The 18,536-nt window shown below is 39.9% G+C and overlaps 1 protein-coding gene across 4 annotated transcripts in view; it reads right to left on the bottom strand.

The window, feature by feature from the left end:
- The window catches only part of utrn (utrophin), a 393,845-nt gene that overhangs the window by 341,035 nt on the left and 34,274 nt on the right, over positions 1-18,536 (bottom strand). Inside the window, exon 1 of one of the 4 annotated variants that reach the window (XM_062044586.1) lies at positions 11,873-11,990. The exons of the other annotated variants lie outside the window; for them this stretch is intronic. Within the exon in view, the coding sequence (XP_061900570.1) occupies positions 11,873-11,900 (28 nt within the window). The 5' untranslated portion in view covers positions 11,901-11,990. Of the gene's footprint in view, positions 1-11,872; positions 11,991-18,536 lie in introns of those variants that run through there. 4 annotated transcript variants of the gene reach the window in all.

Here is an 18,536-nt window from a genome sequence, read left to right as displayed (position 1 = left end):
AAATCACACAAAAAGCTGACAGGCTGAATCATGTCGTTATTTAGGTACAGTCATGGCTGTATGTACAAAACCCAAAACCAGTGAAGTTGTGTAAATCGTAAACAAAAACGGAATACAATGATTTGCAAATCCTTTTCAACCTATATTCAGTTGAATAGACTGCAAAGACAAGATACTTAACGTTCGAACTGGTAAACTTTGTTATTTTTGGCAAATATTAGCTCATTTGGAATTTGATGCCTGCAAAATGTTTCAAAAAAGCTGGCACCAGTGTCAAAAAAGACTGAGAAAGTTGAGGAATGCTCATCAAACACTTATTTGGAACATCCCACAGGTGAACAGGCTAATTAGGAACAGGTGGGTGCCATAATTGGGTATAAAAGCAGCTTCCATGAAATGCTCAGTCATTCACAAACAAGGATGGGGCGAGGGTCACCACTTTGTGAACAAATGCGTGACCAAATTGTCCAACAGTTTAAGAACAACATTTCTCAATGAGCTATTGCAAGGAATTTAGGGATTTCACTATCAACGGTCTGTAATATCATCAAAAGGTTCAGAGAATCTGAAAAAAAATCACTTTGCGTAATTGGCAAGGTCGTGACCTTCGATCCCTCAGGCGGTACTGCATCAAAAAGCGACAACAATATCACCTCGTGGGCTCAGGAACACTTCAGAAAACCACTGTCAGTAACTACAGTTCGTCATTACATCTGTAAGTGCAAGTTAAAACTCTACTATGCAAAGCGAAAGCCATTTATCAACAACACCAAAAATGCCACTGGCTTCGCCGGGCCTGAGCTCATCTAAGATGGATTGATGCAAATTTCAGCAAGACAATGCCAAGCCACATTCTGCACGTGTTACAACAGTGTGGCTTCGTAGTAAAAGAGTGCGGGTACTAGACTGGCATGCCTGAAGTCCAGACCTGTCTCCCATTGAAAATGTGTGGCGCATGATGAAGCCTAAAATACCACAACGGAGACCCCCGGACTGTTGAACAACTTAAGCTGTACATCAAGCAAGAATGGGAAAAAATTCCACCTGAAAAGCTTCATAAATTGGTCTCCTCAGTTCCCAAACGTTTACTGAGTGTTGTTAAAAGGAAAGGCCATGTAACACAGTAGTAAAAATGCCCCTGTGCCAACTTTTTTGCAATGTGTTGCTGCCATTAAATTCTAAATTAATGATTACTTGCAAAAAAAATAAAGTTTCTAAGTTCGAACATTAAATATCTTGTCTTTGCAGTCTATTCAATTGAATATAAGTTGAAAAGGATTTGCAAATCATTCTGTTTTCCTTTACGATTTACACAATGTGCCAACTTCACTGGTTTTGGGTTTTGTATTTGTGTAAGGTCTTCTTAAACCGCTGCACACAAAACGGTGACAATTTGTCAAAACATGCTCCCTTACTGTATTGACTGTGCTTTTATTTTCCTGACAAATAAACCACATCAAGGAGCACTTCATTAACGCCCTTAAGTCAAACTCACTTGAAATTTCTCACACAGTTTAAGGCCCTCAGCAAAACATCCACTGTAACTTTAAGTCTAGGTGAATCACCACAAAATGTAATACACACCTTTAGGGGACTGACAGGCACATGTGTGTAAAAATTGAGCAAGATTGGTTGAAAAACATGGACGCCTTTGCAAGGTTACTAGCCCTAAAGCATTGACTATTTATCAAATCTGCTGAGAACCAGCGTCCTCTGCAGTGGACATATATTTTCAAGCTATTTCTTTCATCAGAGTTACAAATTTTGAAGAAAAAAAAATAGCCCTGTTAAAAAGTTAAAGTACCACTGATAGTCACACACACACTAGATGTGGTGAAATTACCCTCTGCATTTGAACCATCTCCTTGTTCCACCCCCTGGGAAGTGAGGAGAGCAGTGAGCAGCAGCGGTGGCCGCGCTTGGGAGTCATTTTGGTGGTTTAACCCCCATTTCCAACCCTTGATGCTGAGTGCCAAGCAGGGAGGTAATGGGTCACATTTTTATAGTCTTTGGTATGACATGGCCGGTGTTTGAACTCACCACTACCAATCTCAGGGCGGACACTCTAACCACAAGGCCCCTGTTATGCAAAACACAAATGTCCACTGCAGAGGACGCTGGTTCTCAGAAGCATATAAAGTCTAAATTGAGCAAATCCCTGCTGGCTGACAATTTTTTTAAATTTGTTATCAAGAATTTTTTTTTTTGAATACCATTAAGAATAATTTTAACAACCTTTAACAATATCTATATTTAATCCTAATTCCACTTTCATTTGCACCAAATACAGTGTTCAAGCTACAAAAGCAATATCAATGTATTCTCATTGACCATTACATTAAGGACACCTTGGCAACCTAACGCTATGCAATACAAAAACTTTACCAAAAGTTCTGCTTGGTCTTGATTGACACCGTCAACAACAAGTGCTCAAAATGCAGTACTTGCTTCTCTGACGGCCATACATGAAGTACCGATTGCATCAGGCAGCCTAAATCCCACCGGTGTCTTATTACGGCCCACTGAGCAGACACGCGTTCACAATCTACAGTATGTACACACACTCACACACTGTAGGAAGGCCACAAATTATGTATTTCCGGTTACAAGCCAACTTCCTCTTTTACGTATTGTGAACGTGAAGACAGCAAATAATGTCAAAATTTATGACTTCACAGCACAGCCTTGTGATAATAAAAGTGCTGCAGTTAGCTATTGGAAATAGATATATATTCATTCTACTTCCCTCTCAGAGAAACAGGGTATAACATTAGAAATAAGTCGGGTTTGATCTTATATTTGCATCATGTTTCCATTTAAAAGAATAGTTAATGCTACACTAGCAAAACAGTGGATTCCTGTTAGTCTTTATATATTTGCAAAAATTAAATTTTGCCCAACCTAGCGTTGAATAATCTCCCCCATCCCCATCCATACATCCATTTTCTTACTGCTTGTGCCTTTCGGGGTGCTGGAGCCTATTCCAGCTGCATTAGGGCGGTAGGCGTGGTACACCATGGACAAGTGACACCTCATCGCAGGGCCAATAATCTCCCCCATGTGAGGCAAATGGTACAGTCTATACTCCGGAGTCCATGTTTTAATGTGGTATGGCATACTGTACATAGGCCAGGGGTGTCAAACTAATTTTAGATCGGGGGCCACATGGAGAAAAATCTACTCCCAAGTGAGCCGGACTGGTAAAATCATGGCACGATAACTTAAAAATAAAGACAACTTCAGATTGTTTTCTTTCAAGAATAGAACAAGCACATTCTGAAAATGTACAAATCACAATGTTGTTGGGTTGTTGTTTTTTTACACTTACATGTTGTGGTTAATGATATTCTATCCTTATTTGTCATTGTTTATACTTTCGGAATAAATTATGTGATAATGTTCATCAGTCAACTCATTGGTGTTAATTTTCAATCTATCAAGATAAAAAAATAATATCAAAATCAAATTACAGAATGTAGTTTGCTCATTTTCCTCGACTGGTGCACTAACATCATGTGGTTTATATTTTGTACATATATAGCATCATCTACAAAGATACAAAGAATTGCTATTGCGACACCTAGTGGACACATTTAGAACAGCGGTTTCTTTCATTCAAAAATGTATTTCGTTCATTTTTATACTTAGCAAACTCATCCTGCAAGCCGGATAAAACCTGTTTGAAAGCCTAATCCGGCCCGCACGTTTGACACCCCTGATATAGGCTATGAACAACTAAAAAGTGCAAAATAACTTACTATCATTCCAGTATCATTTTATTGTACTGGAACATAACCATTATTTGTCCCATTGCCAGACTGTTCCTGTTTTTCCAAGCCAGCAATCAAAGTTACATAAACATCCCTAAGAGGATTGTGAAGCGAAAAAAAAAATCCACAGGACTGGCCAAGAAAACTCACAGAAACATTCCCTAAAGTGGCCAGCTGGGAACACATAACACACATTTTCCAAATATATATTTCACAGGTGGCTAGAGCCCATGACCTCAGGCAGGGAGGTGCTGAGGTGGAAATCAAACAAACCATGTATGCTGGTTTCCACGGCAGCGTCACAGTGTAAACACGGTCAGACAAGTGTAAAGCGAGCCACGCTTTCTCCCCGCATAGTTCCACCCCAGTGATTGTGTCAATAAATACTTAAATATCCAAATCATGACATATTATGGTTAACTGATCAACCGCGTGGAAAGTCACATGACCAGCTGGGAGTTAAAGTGTCTGGCAGTGGCAACCACCCTGGATGTCTCCAAGTCATCATGGTGGCTATAGGGGAGCCTTTTGTAACAGGTCGAACCGGGTATGACGCGACAGTTTTCCCACCAAACCTTGATAGGAATCAAGGCTTACCCCCGCACGCACGAACGCAAACACACACACACACACACACACACACACACACACACACACACACACACACACACACACACACTCTTGTATTTGTTACCTTCTTCAGACCTCCGAAAAATGCCTACCTCTTTAGGGCCACCCTTTCTAGATATATAAAGATTTGTATTTACAACATTAATAATATATACATACTATGCAAATATAAAAAAAGCTTGTTGTGAAAAATGAGTTGGAACTTCACAAAAAAAAGGTCATAACTTCACAAGAAAAACTTTGAATTTTAGCAATATTATAATAAAAGTCATAATTTTACTCAACAGAAGTCCAACTTTTTCAAGAAAAACTGAACATTTGTCCAATATTATGATAAAAGTTCGAATTTTACTCAATAACAGTGGCAATTTTACAAGAAAAGCTTAAAGGTTTGGCAATTTTATGAAAAGAGTCATAATTTTACTCTACAAAAGTCACAATTTTATAAGAACACTTTAAAATTTTGGCAATATTATAATAATAATCTGAATTTTAATTGTCAAAATTATGATAAAAGTCATAAACATTTGCAATATTGTGATAAAAGTCAGAATTTTATATGACAAATGTCACCATTTTGCATTAAAAAGTCATAATTTTACATAAAAAAGTAATCATTTGAAGAGAAAATATTGCAATATTCCAGAAACAGAAAGAATAGGAGAAATTGTTCCCAATTTTATAAGAAAAAAGTCGACACATTGTGAGAATAAGACTGCTTTTTGTTTGTAATTGGTTTTTAACCTTCATTATTTACTTCAAGTTATTACAGTATGTCTCTATATACATATCTATTTTATTTTTTTTATAAATTGTGGCCAAAGGGGGCGCATTTCAATTTCTTATACACACGTTATTATACACTACCGTTCAAAAGTTTGGGGTCACCCAAACAATTTTGTGGAATAGCCTTCATTTCTAAGAACAAGAATAGACTGTCGAGTTTCAGATGAAAGTTCTCTTTTCTGGCCATTTTGAGCGTTTATTTGACCCCACAAATGTGATGCTCCAGAAACTCAATCTGCTCAAAGGAAGGTCAGTTTTGTAGCTTCTGTAACAAGCTAAACTGTTTTCAGATGTGTGAACATGATTGCACAAGGGTTTTCTAATCATCAATTAGCCTTCTGAGCCAATGAGCAAACACATTGTACCATTAGAACACTGGAGTGATAGTTTCTGGAAATGGGCCTCTATACACCTATGTAGATATTGCACCAAAAACCAGACATTTGCAGCTAGAATAGTCATTTACTACATTAGCAATGTATAGAGTGTATTTCTTTAAAGTTAAGACTAGTTTAAAGTTATCTTCATTGAAAAGTACAGTGCTTTTCCTTCAACAATAAGGACATTTCAATGTGACCCCAAACTTTTGAACGGTAGTGTATATGTTGGCCAGAGGGGGAGCACTTAAAATTTTTACGCACACTTGTTTTTTCATGTTGACCAGAGGGGGAGCACTTTTAAAACCGACACACAGTCCATTTGAAAAATCCCTCCTTTTTGGGACCACCCTAATTTTGATAGATTTCACCACAAGGGGTGCAAATGAGATCTTTATTTTTTGTTTTTTGTAATGTGCTTAAGGTCGATGACAAAGGAGTCACGGACCACAGATGGCCCCTGTGCCGCATTTTGGGCAACCCAGCTGTAGAAGCTAGCTGTTAATGGCCACTATAGTCTAAGTACCGTAGTGTATTTGTTCATCCTATGGTCACATATGGAACACGGGCTGTTTTACGTCAGCACCGGAAGTCGTAAAATCAGCCGTTCAACTGGCGGGGTTTTTCGGGGATGAATAGGGAAGTCCTTCTTTAGCTGCCGTCTTGTTTTATCATATATTGCTGCCTTTGCACCTGTCAATGTTTACTTTTGTATACACATTAAATCAACAAAAAAATCCTGACTTTGGAGCAATGTTCACGGACTCTAGTATTTGGCTCTCTATTAGATGCAATGGTTTTCCGTATTGGGACCATGATTTCGGTCCTAACTTGTTCACCGGTCCTCATATGGAAGGTACTTCTCCTTGTTGATGTCTCAAGAAGGGTAAAAATACAAGAACAAACACACACACACACACACACACACACACACACACACACACACACACACACACACACACACACACACACACACACACACACACACACACACACACACACACACACACACACACACAATCTACAATCCTAACCTGTCCGGGTATCAACCATTGTGTGTCACTAAAACAACAACTGCAAACAAAAGCTCCCTCACGACAACCAAAGACAACTCAATCATACCCTTGTTTTGCCTCTGTAGGTTGGAGAATGCATTAAATTCCCATAATTCCCAAACACATTCCTCCTCCTCCCTCCAATGGTCACTTGTCTCAGCTTGTCCTGAGCCTAGCATAGCCTTGTTGGCACGCTTTGCTCTCCAAAATCTGGGAATTTGTCAAAAGAAAACCTTTCACCACCACCATAATCATCATTTTCGTAGCACAACAGCACAGCTTGAAAAACAACTTGGGAGTGTGTGCATGTGTGCGTGTTCACTGGTCATACGAAAGAATAGAAAAATTGTTATTTCAGTATACAGTTACAGTAAAACCTCCCAAGAACCAGCGTCCTCCGCAGTGGACATTTGTTTTTGGTATACTTTGTCAGAGTTAAAATTAGCCCTACCTGTTATGCAAAACACAAATGTCAATGAAACTTGGATATACATTAGAGGAGTCAGTGTACAGCTTGTACAGGTGTATACCGTCACTATTTGCTGAAAATGAGTCAATAAAATGAGCGAAGCGAGTGAGTACACCTCACAGTAATCACGCCCAAGTTGGGTCAAAAGTATGAACATTCAAGACTTCAAGCTTCAAAGATTCTTGAATGTCAATTTTTCCATACAACGATACATGCAAGACTAAGGAGTGTAGGGCTGGTAGTGCTGCACGATTATGGGAAAAGTAATATTCACAATTATTTAATCAATATTGAATTTTTTTTTTTTTTTTTATCAATTATGTATCAGTATTAATCATTACTAGGGTACAACAGTGTCAGCAATCTACTTACGGTAATGGGACCCTGAATGTGGGGAGGTTGGGGCGTGAACGTGACATCATCATGTCATTTGTAATAAAATAGTCTAATACAAGGGCTAAATAAACATTATCCATGTAATATTTTGTACTGTATTTTTTGTGTTTGTGTTTATTATTACCGTATTTTCCGGACCATAGGGTGGGCGATATGGCCTTTTTTTAATATCTCGATATTTTTAGGCCATATCGCGATACACGATATATATCTCGATATTTTGCCTTAGCCTTGAATGAAAACTTGATACATATAATCACAGCAGTATGATGATTTTATGTGTCTACATTAAAACATTCTTGTTTATACTGCATTAATATATGCTCATTTTAAACTTTCATGCAGAGAGGGAAATCACAACTAAGTCAATTAAGCAAAACTGTATTTATTAAACAGTTATTAAAGGCCTACTGAAATGAAATGTTTTTATTTAAACGGGGATAGCAGATCCATTCTATGTGTCACACTTGATCATTTCGCGATATTGCCATATTTTTGCTGAAAGGATTTAGTAGAGAACATCGACGATAAAGTTCGCAACTTTTGGTCGCTGATAAAAAAGCCTTGCCTGTACCGGAAGTAGCGTGACGTCACAGGTTGAAGGGCTCCTCACATTTGCACATTGTTTACACCAGCAGCTAGAGCGATTCGGACCGAGAAAGCGACAATTACCCCATTAATTTGAGCCAGGATTAAAGATTTGTGGATGAGGAAAGTGAGAGTGAAGGATTAGAGTGCAGTGCAGGACATATCTTTTTTCACTCTGACCATAACTTAGGTACAAGGGCTCATTGGATTCCACACGGTCTCCTTTTTCTATTGTGGATCACGGATTTGTATTTTAAACCACCTCGGATACTATATCCTCTTGAAAATGAGAGTCGAGAACACGAAATGGACATTCACAGTGACTTTTATCTCCACGACAATACATCGGCGAAGCACTTTAGCTACGGAGCTAACGTGATAGCATTGTGCTTAACTGCAGATAGAAACAGAAGAAATAAGCCCCTGACTGGAAGGATAGACAGGATATCAACAATACTACCAAACCCTGGACCTGTAACCACACGGTTAATGCTGTCCAGCCTGGCGAAGCCTAGCAATGCTGTTGCTAACGACGCCATTGAAGCTAACTTAGCTACGGGACCTCGACAGAGCTATGCTAAAAACATTAGCTCTCCACCTATGCCAGCCCTCATCTGCTCATCAACACCTGTGCTCACCTGCGTTCCAGCGATCGACGGTGCGATGAAGGACTTCACCACGATGATCGGTGCGGTCGGCGGCCCGGAGACAGAGGAAGTCAACCCAGACAGGTGAGGACAGCGGCGCGGCGGCGGACGGCATTGTAGCTTTCGACGACACCCCGGCCGCCATCAGAGTCGGCAAGAAACATATATTTCCCTAAAGTTATGTACGTGACATGCACATAGCGGCACGCACGGACGGGCAAGCGATCAAATGTTTGGAAGAAAGCTGCGTACTCACGGTAGCGCGCTGCTATCCAACTCAAAGTCCTCCTGGTTGTGTTGCTGCAGCCAGCCGCTAATACACCGATCCCACCTACAGCTTTCTTCTTTGCAGTCTCCATTGTTAATTGAACAAATTGCAAAAGATTCACCAACACAGATGTCCAGAATACTGTGGAATTATGTGGTGAAAACAGACGACTTAAGCTGGCCACCGTGCTATTCCAAAATGTCTGCTTCAACCCGTGACGTCACGCACAAACGTCATCATACCGAGACGTTTTCAGCCGGAAGTTTCCCGGGAAATTTAAAATTGCACTTTATAAGTTAACACGGCCGTATTGGCATGTGTTGCAATGTTAAGATTTCATCATTGATATATAAACTATCAGACTGCGTGGTCGGTAGTAGTGGGTTTCAGTAGGCCTTTAAGCAGTGGCACAAACATTCATGTCATTTCCAAAACAGAAAGTGCAAGATTTTCAGAGACATTTTAAAACAAGCTATTAGTGCACTTTTGTGAATGATGTCACTAAGATGACATTTCAAAACAACTCTAAATTAAAGTGCACTTTTGGTACGGAACGCCACTACAATAGTTTAAAACAAATTAAGCGCACTTTTGTGCATGATGACACACAAGATATTTCAATATGTGTCACATAAAAATGAGCTGCATATCAAATAGTATATGTCCTACGGTGTTGATGTGGAAATAGTTGCTTCGGCATTTAGTTTGTGTGGCACCGAACGGAGATGTTGACCTGTAAAGACATATTCCCGCTTGAAGCCAAACCACCGTCAGACGATGGACCTCGTGCTGTTTTTCTTGGGAATTAATTATTCCTCCATTTGTTACCAGATTCGCACCTTCTTTCTCTCGTATTACCACTCAAACCACACCGTTAGCTGTTAGCATCACAGCTAACGTTACCATGTCGCTACCTGTCTGCTCCGCGGGAGCGTGTGACGTTGCTCACGTGACAGTATGTGACGTATGTAAGAAGGTGCGCTTGCTTTAAGTCTCTGTGAGAAGGAGAGACAGGAAAGACTGGGAAACGCATGCAGTTTAATGCCCCGCAGCTAAAAGCAACTGCGTGAGAACGTATACTCGAATATCACGATAGTCATTTTCTATATCGCACAGAGACAAACCCGCGATATATCGAGTATATCGATATATCGCCTAGCCCTAGATATAAGTAAGAACTGTATATTACTTTATATTAGAAATGGCAACAACGGAGGATGAATGTCCCATAACAAGAAGATAGAGAAAGAGAAGAAGCTTATCGACTACGATGACTACAGACTACAAAGGCGGACGCGCACAAATTTTCAGGACTTATGCAGATCTCAAATACAGATCAGCAGGTACCAGAAGGTAAGAAAAGTCTCTTTTGCATAATATTGCGAAACAAAACGCCAGATAATATGTCTTACCTTATACACACACCATAATAATACACAATAATAATGAAGCACAGTACAATCCATCAAGCGGTGCGGCTTCATAGCTTACCAAAGTCATACTAAAACATTTTGATGGATTTTTGAGCGCCGTGTGTAATGTTCTATATTTTCAATGGAACATGTCAAAATTTTGTGTTGTTTACTTGAGTCATATTGCAGTCTACACATATCTCTTATGTGTGACTGCCATCTACTGGTCACACGTATCATTTCACCTTGTACTAAATAAAATAGCTTCGAGGTCAGTAAGCTCAACCAAAATTATTTCGTACATTAGGCGCACCGGGTTATAATGCACACTGTCGAGTTTTGAGAAAATGAAAGGATTTTAAGTGTGCCTTATTGTCCGAAAAATACGGCAGTTTTAAAATGTTATATGTTTCTCATTACATGATGCCTTTAGCTCTATTTGTAATTTTTGATGGGGTTTTTTCAGGGCCATTAAAACAACAGCCTCGACCCAATCATACATTTGATCGTCCGTAGTGTGAAAAATGAATATTAAATGAAAAAATATAGCGATATTTAGTGTAACGATTGTACTCACGTGACAGTTATTCCCTGTGCAATTACATTCCCGCATTTCCAGTATTCATATTCATGCAGGGGATGCATATGTTCCAATGTGTTAGCACTCGACGGAAAAATGTCTCCAGTATTTAGCCATTAGTCCTTGTAGTGGGACTGGACAATTCTGTTAATGCCAGCCTGTGATGTGATCGGTGCAGTCATGGAGTTCTGTGCAAACACACAATGGCCTGTAGCATGAGAGGAGCCCCTTCTCAGGGCTTTAAGACGAGTTGCTGTTGCCTCTACTGCCGTTTCCACTGTGAAATCGCTTGATTTAATGTGCAGCTTAGCCTGCTTTTTAAATGTTAATATCACGGATGATCACCCTTACTTACTGCGGCAGCCATTGTCCTGATCATGATTAAAATTTGATTAATTGTGAAGCCCTAATTGAGAGTTATAAAGCAATGTTTTTATTCTCTTGTGCTTGGAATTCAGGATGTTAGTGGAAACCTCTTCCACTCCTCCGTAATGATATCACGGGAGCATTTGGTGGATGTTAGAAAACCTTGCGCTCCTCCACCATCCCTAATTACTCCTTCAACTTGAGGATGTCCCACAGGTTGTCCATTCCTCAGAAAGGTACTTTTTCTTGGAGTTGTGTTTGGGCTCCTCAGCACGTTGGAAAACTGCCACACAGCCCCGGTTTCTGTCAACTATTTAGACAATAATGGCTGCGTTGAGTCTTTTGGATAACTCTACATACACTGCCATACAAGTTGTACACAGACTACTCTTAAATATTTTGGAGTTGCAGTTCTGTAATATTGGTTTTTAAATGTAGATACAAGATAATCCCTGATGCAAATGTTATCAAGAGATCAGCTACTGTGTGCTACCCCAGCTGCAGCAGACACCTCTTAAGAGTTCCTACCTCGGAGTCTGAGCCCGTGTTCTGCCATCTTTCAGCACAGGTCAACAAAGCAGGTAGCAAAAACAGACCCAAAGTCTCACTACATGGTAGTTTAGGACATTCCAGCCCTCTGCTTGTTCCTTGACCAGACAGTGAGAGGAATGCAGCAGCAAAGAGCGGAGAGGCAGAACAGGACAGGACAGGCCGAGGGGTGGGGGAACCATGATGCATCATGGAATGAGGTTGGGGAGGGATGAACACAGATAAAGTCAGTGTTCAGAGGCAGCCCAGCATGCAACAGGATGGAATGAGAAGCAAGCAGCAAGATGGTTAAAAAGATCAACACGCAGACACAACACAGGGTGGTTAACGCTCGGTTTGCAGGTTAATAATAATAATTAGATTTATTGTCTCCGAGGGGAAATTTGTCTTGGACATCAAGACACAGCGACATACATACATACACTACCGTTCAAAAGTTTGGGGTCACATTGAAATGTCCTTATTTTTGAAGGAAAAGCACTGTACTTTTCAATGAAGATAACTTTAAACTAGTCTTGACTTTAAAGAAATACACTCTATACATCGCTAATGTGGTAAATGACTATTCTAGCTGCAAATGTCTGGTTTTTGGTGCAATATCTACATAGGTGTATAGAGGCCCATTTCCAGAAACTATCACTCCACTGTTCTAAAGGTACAGTGTGTTTGCTCATTGGCTCAGAAGGCTAATTGATGATTAGAAAACCCTTGTGCAATCATGTTCACACATCTGAAAACAGTTTAGCTTGTTACAGAAGCTACAAAACTGACTTTCCTTTGAGCAGATTGAGTTTCTGGAGCATCACATTTGTGGGGTCAATTAAACGCTCAAAATGGCCAGAAAAAGATAACTTTTATCTGAAACTCGACAGTCTGTTCTTGTTCTTAGAAATGAAGGCTATTCCACAAAATTGTTTGGGTGACCCCAAACTTTTGAACGGTAGTGTACATACATACAGTTCATCCGACAATACAGTGACGACAATGAACAGTGCGCAGGTATATCAGTTAGTTATGAGATCACACATTACACTCCCCCTGTAATGCACACCTCTCGTATTGCACTATCCTAATACTGCACTCATTATTGCATCCGGTTATTACAGTAGTTTTCTGTTGTTATATGCTTTGATTGCCAGTGGGACAAAGGATAATCTATACCTGTTGAGTTTATATGTTGCTCTTCTGTACCATTTACCATTTGGCATCAACACAATTTCACTAGGAAGTATGTGGTGTGGGTCACAGGTGATTTTAAGACCCTGCTTCCTCACGGTCTTGCCAAATATTTCTTGAAGGGAACAAGGGGGCTGCATGCCAATCATTTTACCAGCCCTCTTGATAAGGTTTTGAAGTTGGGTTTTGAGTTTGACAGACAGATTTCAAAACCATGTGGAGATGCCAGATTCAATGTTTGCCTTATAAAACAACATCATAATACTGCTTGCCACACCGTGGACCCTGAGCCTCCTTAGAAAGTGCAGGCGCAAACAGAGTCAACTTAGTTGGCCCAAGTTAACTGGGAATCAAAACAAATACCCAAGTACTTATAGGAGGACCCCTGCTCCACTCTCTCCCCATGGATAATAATCGGGCTGCTTGTGGTAGCATTGTAGCAGACAACAACATAAAACCATGTGCACTACAGTACAACGCCATTTACTGCACTAGAACTGAGAGCATGGTGAAAATACAGAGGACTACTCTGTTAGGTGAAGCTGAAATATATATCACGGTAACTGTTGCATTGCGAGGACTTTTACAGTACAGACAGTGGAATAGTGGATAACCGTTCAAGTGGAGTCTCTCACTTACCGAGAACCAGTTTTATTTCAGGCTTTCGTTTCCTCTTGAAGACGTTGTGCTTTCTCCATGACATCCAATTACTTAAATTCATGACAGAAAGCTTGAAAAAACTCAACTAAAAGAAGAAAAAATACAAGGCGGCGGCAGAAGAGGGTACGACAGTGAAAAGCGAAAGAGGAAGTAGAGGTGCTGCCGTCCTTATTTTCACCTTTGGGGCGCTGAGGGCCCAAACACATGCAAACACCTGATGGGAACGTGAGAAAAGTCGTTAGGAGCTCGTCCATAAAAAGGCCAGCGACAGGTGACGTTTGCGTGCATCTGCCACATGCACTGTTGACAACAACTGGTTCCCCCTTAGAATAACAAAAACATGACAACACGTTGACCTCCATCCAACATACGACACACTGTGGTTATCATGAACCATATTTGGAGCTAAAAGTAAGAGTGACATTTCTGCAGATTTGTAGTGCAGCTCTATTTGTTCACGACAGCAACTGAACAAACAAGTCAGTTCCCATAGAGAAGGTGTAATGAGGCTCTTTTCCACCGCAGGAACTTTTAATAGGAACTTTCCCATTTACCCGGCTAAATAAAGTTCCCCCTGTGTTTCCACCATAAACTACCTGGGTAGATTTAGTTCTTTAGGAACTATTTTTGGTTCCTGCCAACTAGGTGGGACTTTTGGAACGTTCCTGGTACTTTCGAGGGGCGGGCTGTGGTGTCGACTACTAAATGGTTGAACACAGTTCGGGGAGTTCCTAAAACTTATTTTTTGAACAAACGGCCAGCATTGCGCAGTATGTGAGGACGACTTCTTTATTTCTTATTTCCTGTGTATTTCTATTACAATAAACTTCACAACGGAGAGAAAAAAAAAAAAGGAACTTTTGTGGGGCATCTGTGTGTTGAAGAACGTTGATCCGTGGAACTATCTTGCAGTGTTTTTACTCAGCCTTAGTCTGTAAACTATATGCAGTTTAATGTTGTTTATTCTTTTTTACAAACTTCATTTTGGTACGCTAAGCTTTGAGAAGTGGACAAACTCTTTTAAACGTATTTACAGAAAAATATAAAAGTATTCAGCCAGACTTCGAAACGGTGACTTTAGCTGCTTACTAATACTCTGAGACTTTGTTGGATAAATGTGAAATAAAGGAGGCAGCACACAAGCGGCAAAAAGGTAAATGACATCAAATAATAATTATTTATTTTATTACTGACTACGTTTACAACATGTTACACTCCATTTGTGTAACTATTAGCCTCAAAAAGAGTAAACAGAATGCTAATGCTAACAAGCTAACGCTAAAGCCGATGTGTTTGTGTTGTCGGCGTGAGATAAACACTGACATTTATTATTTACATATTGTTATTTACAACTGAAATGGACCCTCATGAATTTATCATTTACAGGGAGGACAGCTTTCTGACTGTTGGACATTGTGAACAAAAGCCTGACTTTCTATGAACAATTCGGTACACTTTATTTTTCAAATCATATCGTTTTGTATATTATTGCTTTGTATTTCATTTACTTACTTTCTAGTAAAATAATTCGGACCTAATAATGTTTATTTACATGGTATCAGTGTAGAAATATACTGAACCACTCCTCCATGTGTCATCAGCCTGAATTGTATAAACTACCCTGAACGTTAAAATGCGGTAGAAACACAAACCACACACTTCTACAGGAACATAAAGTTCCTGAACGTTTGGTTGAAAAAGGAGAGGACGTGAATGTTTTTCCTGTTTTGTGTTCTCTCTTTCTGAAGCTATTCAGAAAACAATCCTAATCCTCAGACTAAAGAGAGCAGTGAGTAGTCGCGGTGTGAAAGTGTGCTACAGTAGGAGAGCCTGGTGTGGGTAAAGTGTGACAAACTCCAGGAACTTTAAAAAAAAAAAAAAGGAATTTCCTCTGGACTAAATTAGTCATGCAGGTTGCCTAATCCTCAGCTCAGCAACTTGAGAGCATCAAAGTTTGAAAAAGACAGGTCTTGTATTTTAAGTCTACATACTTATACATGTAAACCTACAGGTGGCAACACACAACTTCTCACTTCTCACTCATACACACCAGTGACCTGACAACACGCAAAAACAGTTTAAAAAAAATGATTTAAAGGTCGGTGTGCAACAAATGCACAAATAGAATTATCACTACCCTGCATGCATCGTAAGGCCGCTTAAAACAGCTCATATGTAGCTGGTCTGCCAGAGAATATGAAAACATAGCAGGAGAAATCAGTCACTATATTTTTAGTGTGTTCAGACTTGTCTAGGTACTATGGGTTTAACGATAAATGTTTGGGATGTGAATCTTACAACAACTCCCGATTTAATTCGATTGCGATTTTTGGGGTGACGATTCAATTCAGAAATGTTTCATGATTCAAAACAATTTTCGACTCCAATCGATTCTTGTAAGATATTTGTTATATAAAATATAATAAAACCTTTTCATAACAGGTTAAAGGCCTACTGAAACCCACTACTACCGACCACGCAGTCTGATAGTTTATATATCAATGATGAAATCTTAACATTGCAACACATGCCAATACGGCCGGGTTAACTTATAAAGTGCAACTTTAAATTTCCCACGAAACTTCCGGTTGAAAACGTCTATGTATGATGACGTATGCGCGTGACGTCAATGGTTGAAACGGAAGTATTCGGACACCATTGTATCCAATACAAAAAGCTCTGTTTTCATCGCAAAATTCCACAGTATTCTGGACATCTGTGTTGGTGAATCTTTTGCAATTTGTTTAATGAACAATGAAAACTGCAAAGAAGAAAGCTGTAGGTGGGATCGGTGTATTAGCGGCTGGCTGCAGCAACACAACCAGGAGGACTTTATGAGTTGGATAGCAGACGCGCTATCCGACGCTAGCCGCCGACCGCATCGATGATCGGGTGAAGTCCTTTGTCGCTCCGTTGATCGCTGGAACGCAGGTGAGCACGGGTGTTGATGAGCAGATGAGGGCCGGCGTAGGTGGATAGCTAATGTTTTTAGCATAGCTCTGTGAGGTCCCGTAGCTAAGTTAGCTTCAATGGCGTCATTAGCAACAGCATTGTTAAGCTTCGCCAGGCTGGAAAGCATTAACCGTGTAGTTACAGGTCCATGGTTTAATAGTATTGTTGATTTTCTGTCTATCCTTCCAGTCAGGGGTTTATTTCTTTTGTTTCTATCTGCAGTTAAGCCCGATGCTATCACGTTAGCTCCGTAGCTAAAGTGCTTCGCCGATGTATTGTCGTGGAGATAAAAGTCACTGTGAATGTCCATTTTGCGTCCTCGACTCTCATTTTCAAGAGGATATAGTATCCGAGGTGGTTTAAAATACAAATCCGTGATCCACAATAGAAAAAGGAGAAAGTGTGGAATCCAATGAGCCCTTGTACCTAAGTTACGGTCAGAGCGAAAAAATATACGTCCTGCACTGCACTCTAGTCCTTCACTCTCACGGTCCTCATCCACAAATCTTTCATCCTCGCTCAAATTAATGGGGTAATCGTCGCTGTCTCGGTCCGAATCGCTCTCGCTGCTGGTGTAAACAATGGGGAAATGTGAGGAGCCCTTCAACCTGTGACGTCACGCTACTTCCGGTACAGGCAAGGCTTTTTTATCAGCGACCAAAATTTTATCGTCGATGTTCTCTACTAAATCCTTTCAGCAAAAATATGGCAATATCGCGAAATGATCAAGTATGACACATAGAATGGATCTGCTATCCCCGTTTAAATAAAAAACATTCATTTCAATAGGCCTTTAAAGGTTACAAAAGCTCCTCGTGGCTGCTGACGTATGACGTACACGGCTGGAGCTTTATATCATTTTTGTAATCGAGTAGTCTATCGATTAGTTTGTTCAATTAATTGAGTTATCAAATAAAACTATAACCCCCAAAATTAGAGCCTAAATGCATATTTTTGTAACGACGGGGTCGCATTTTACTGCGCAGATCATTTTCCCAAGATGCAGCAGGAACTCCGGAGGCGAGGTGCAGGTGAGACATTGATTTATTGTCCATGAAATACAAAATACAAAAAGACCAAAAAGTGTGCCGATAGCGTGGCAGCTATGGTGAAACTTCATATTATAGAATGGGCTTTTTTTAATATTTGAAGATACATGTGCCTATTGGTGTTCTAATTGATCAGGTTATTGTTATTCTCATGGCATTTAACTGATCAGTTGTCTGAGAAGATGTTTGACCTCTCATTCGAGTAGTTTTAATCAGTTCATGCTCATAAACTTAGATTGGACAGATTTAGTCTGAGCGCTTCGTGTCAAGGTCCTAACGATTTATCGTCTAACATAACACATTATTGAATTGGTCATACACTAAATGGAATCGCATAGAATCATTCTGTGTTATAAATACATCGTTTTTGAATCGCATCGTAACCCATGTATCGAGATGCGAGTTGAACCGTCCATCACAAAGAGATTTACATCCCTACTTTCTACTAATCATTTTTTCTCTTCTTTTACCGAGTACCAACTGTGGTGCATGACCAGCTATAGTGCTTCTGCTGGCATGCGATTGAGATACATGTTTTTTTTTTGTTTTTTTTAAATAAAGCATAGAGGAACATTTTAATGATATCTGAGATGTTTTTAAAGTAATTATGGCCCATAGTGCTTAAATAATAGACTACATACAGTATGTATCTAATTATACAATATCCATACGTCCATTTTGTACCCATTATACTTCTCGAGGTTGTACATGTGCACTCATACATACAGTATAAAGTGCTATCATAAGCCCTAATGCAACCCTCAATTAAACATCCCCTTCCCATAGTTTTTTTATGGTTAAGTCAT

The sequence above is a fragment of the Entelurus aequoreus genome, linkage group LG04, assembly GCF_033978785.1.
Source record: "Entelurus aequoreus isolate RoL-2023_Sb linkage group LG04, RoL_Eaeq_v1.1, whole genome shotgun sequence".
NCBI lineage: Eukaryota > Metazoa > Chordata > Actinopteri > Syngnathiformes > Syngnathidae > Entelurus > Entelurus aequoreus.
The sequence above is the reverse complement of the archived record's forward strand: the minus strand, read 5'-3'. Positions and strand labels throughout refer to the sequence as shown.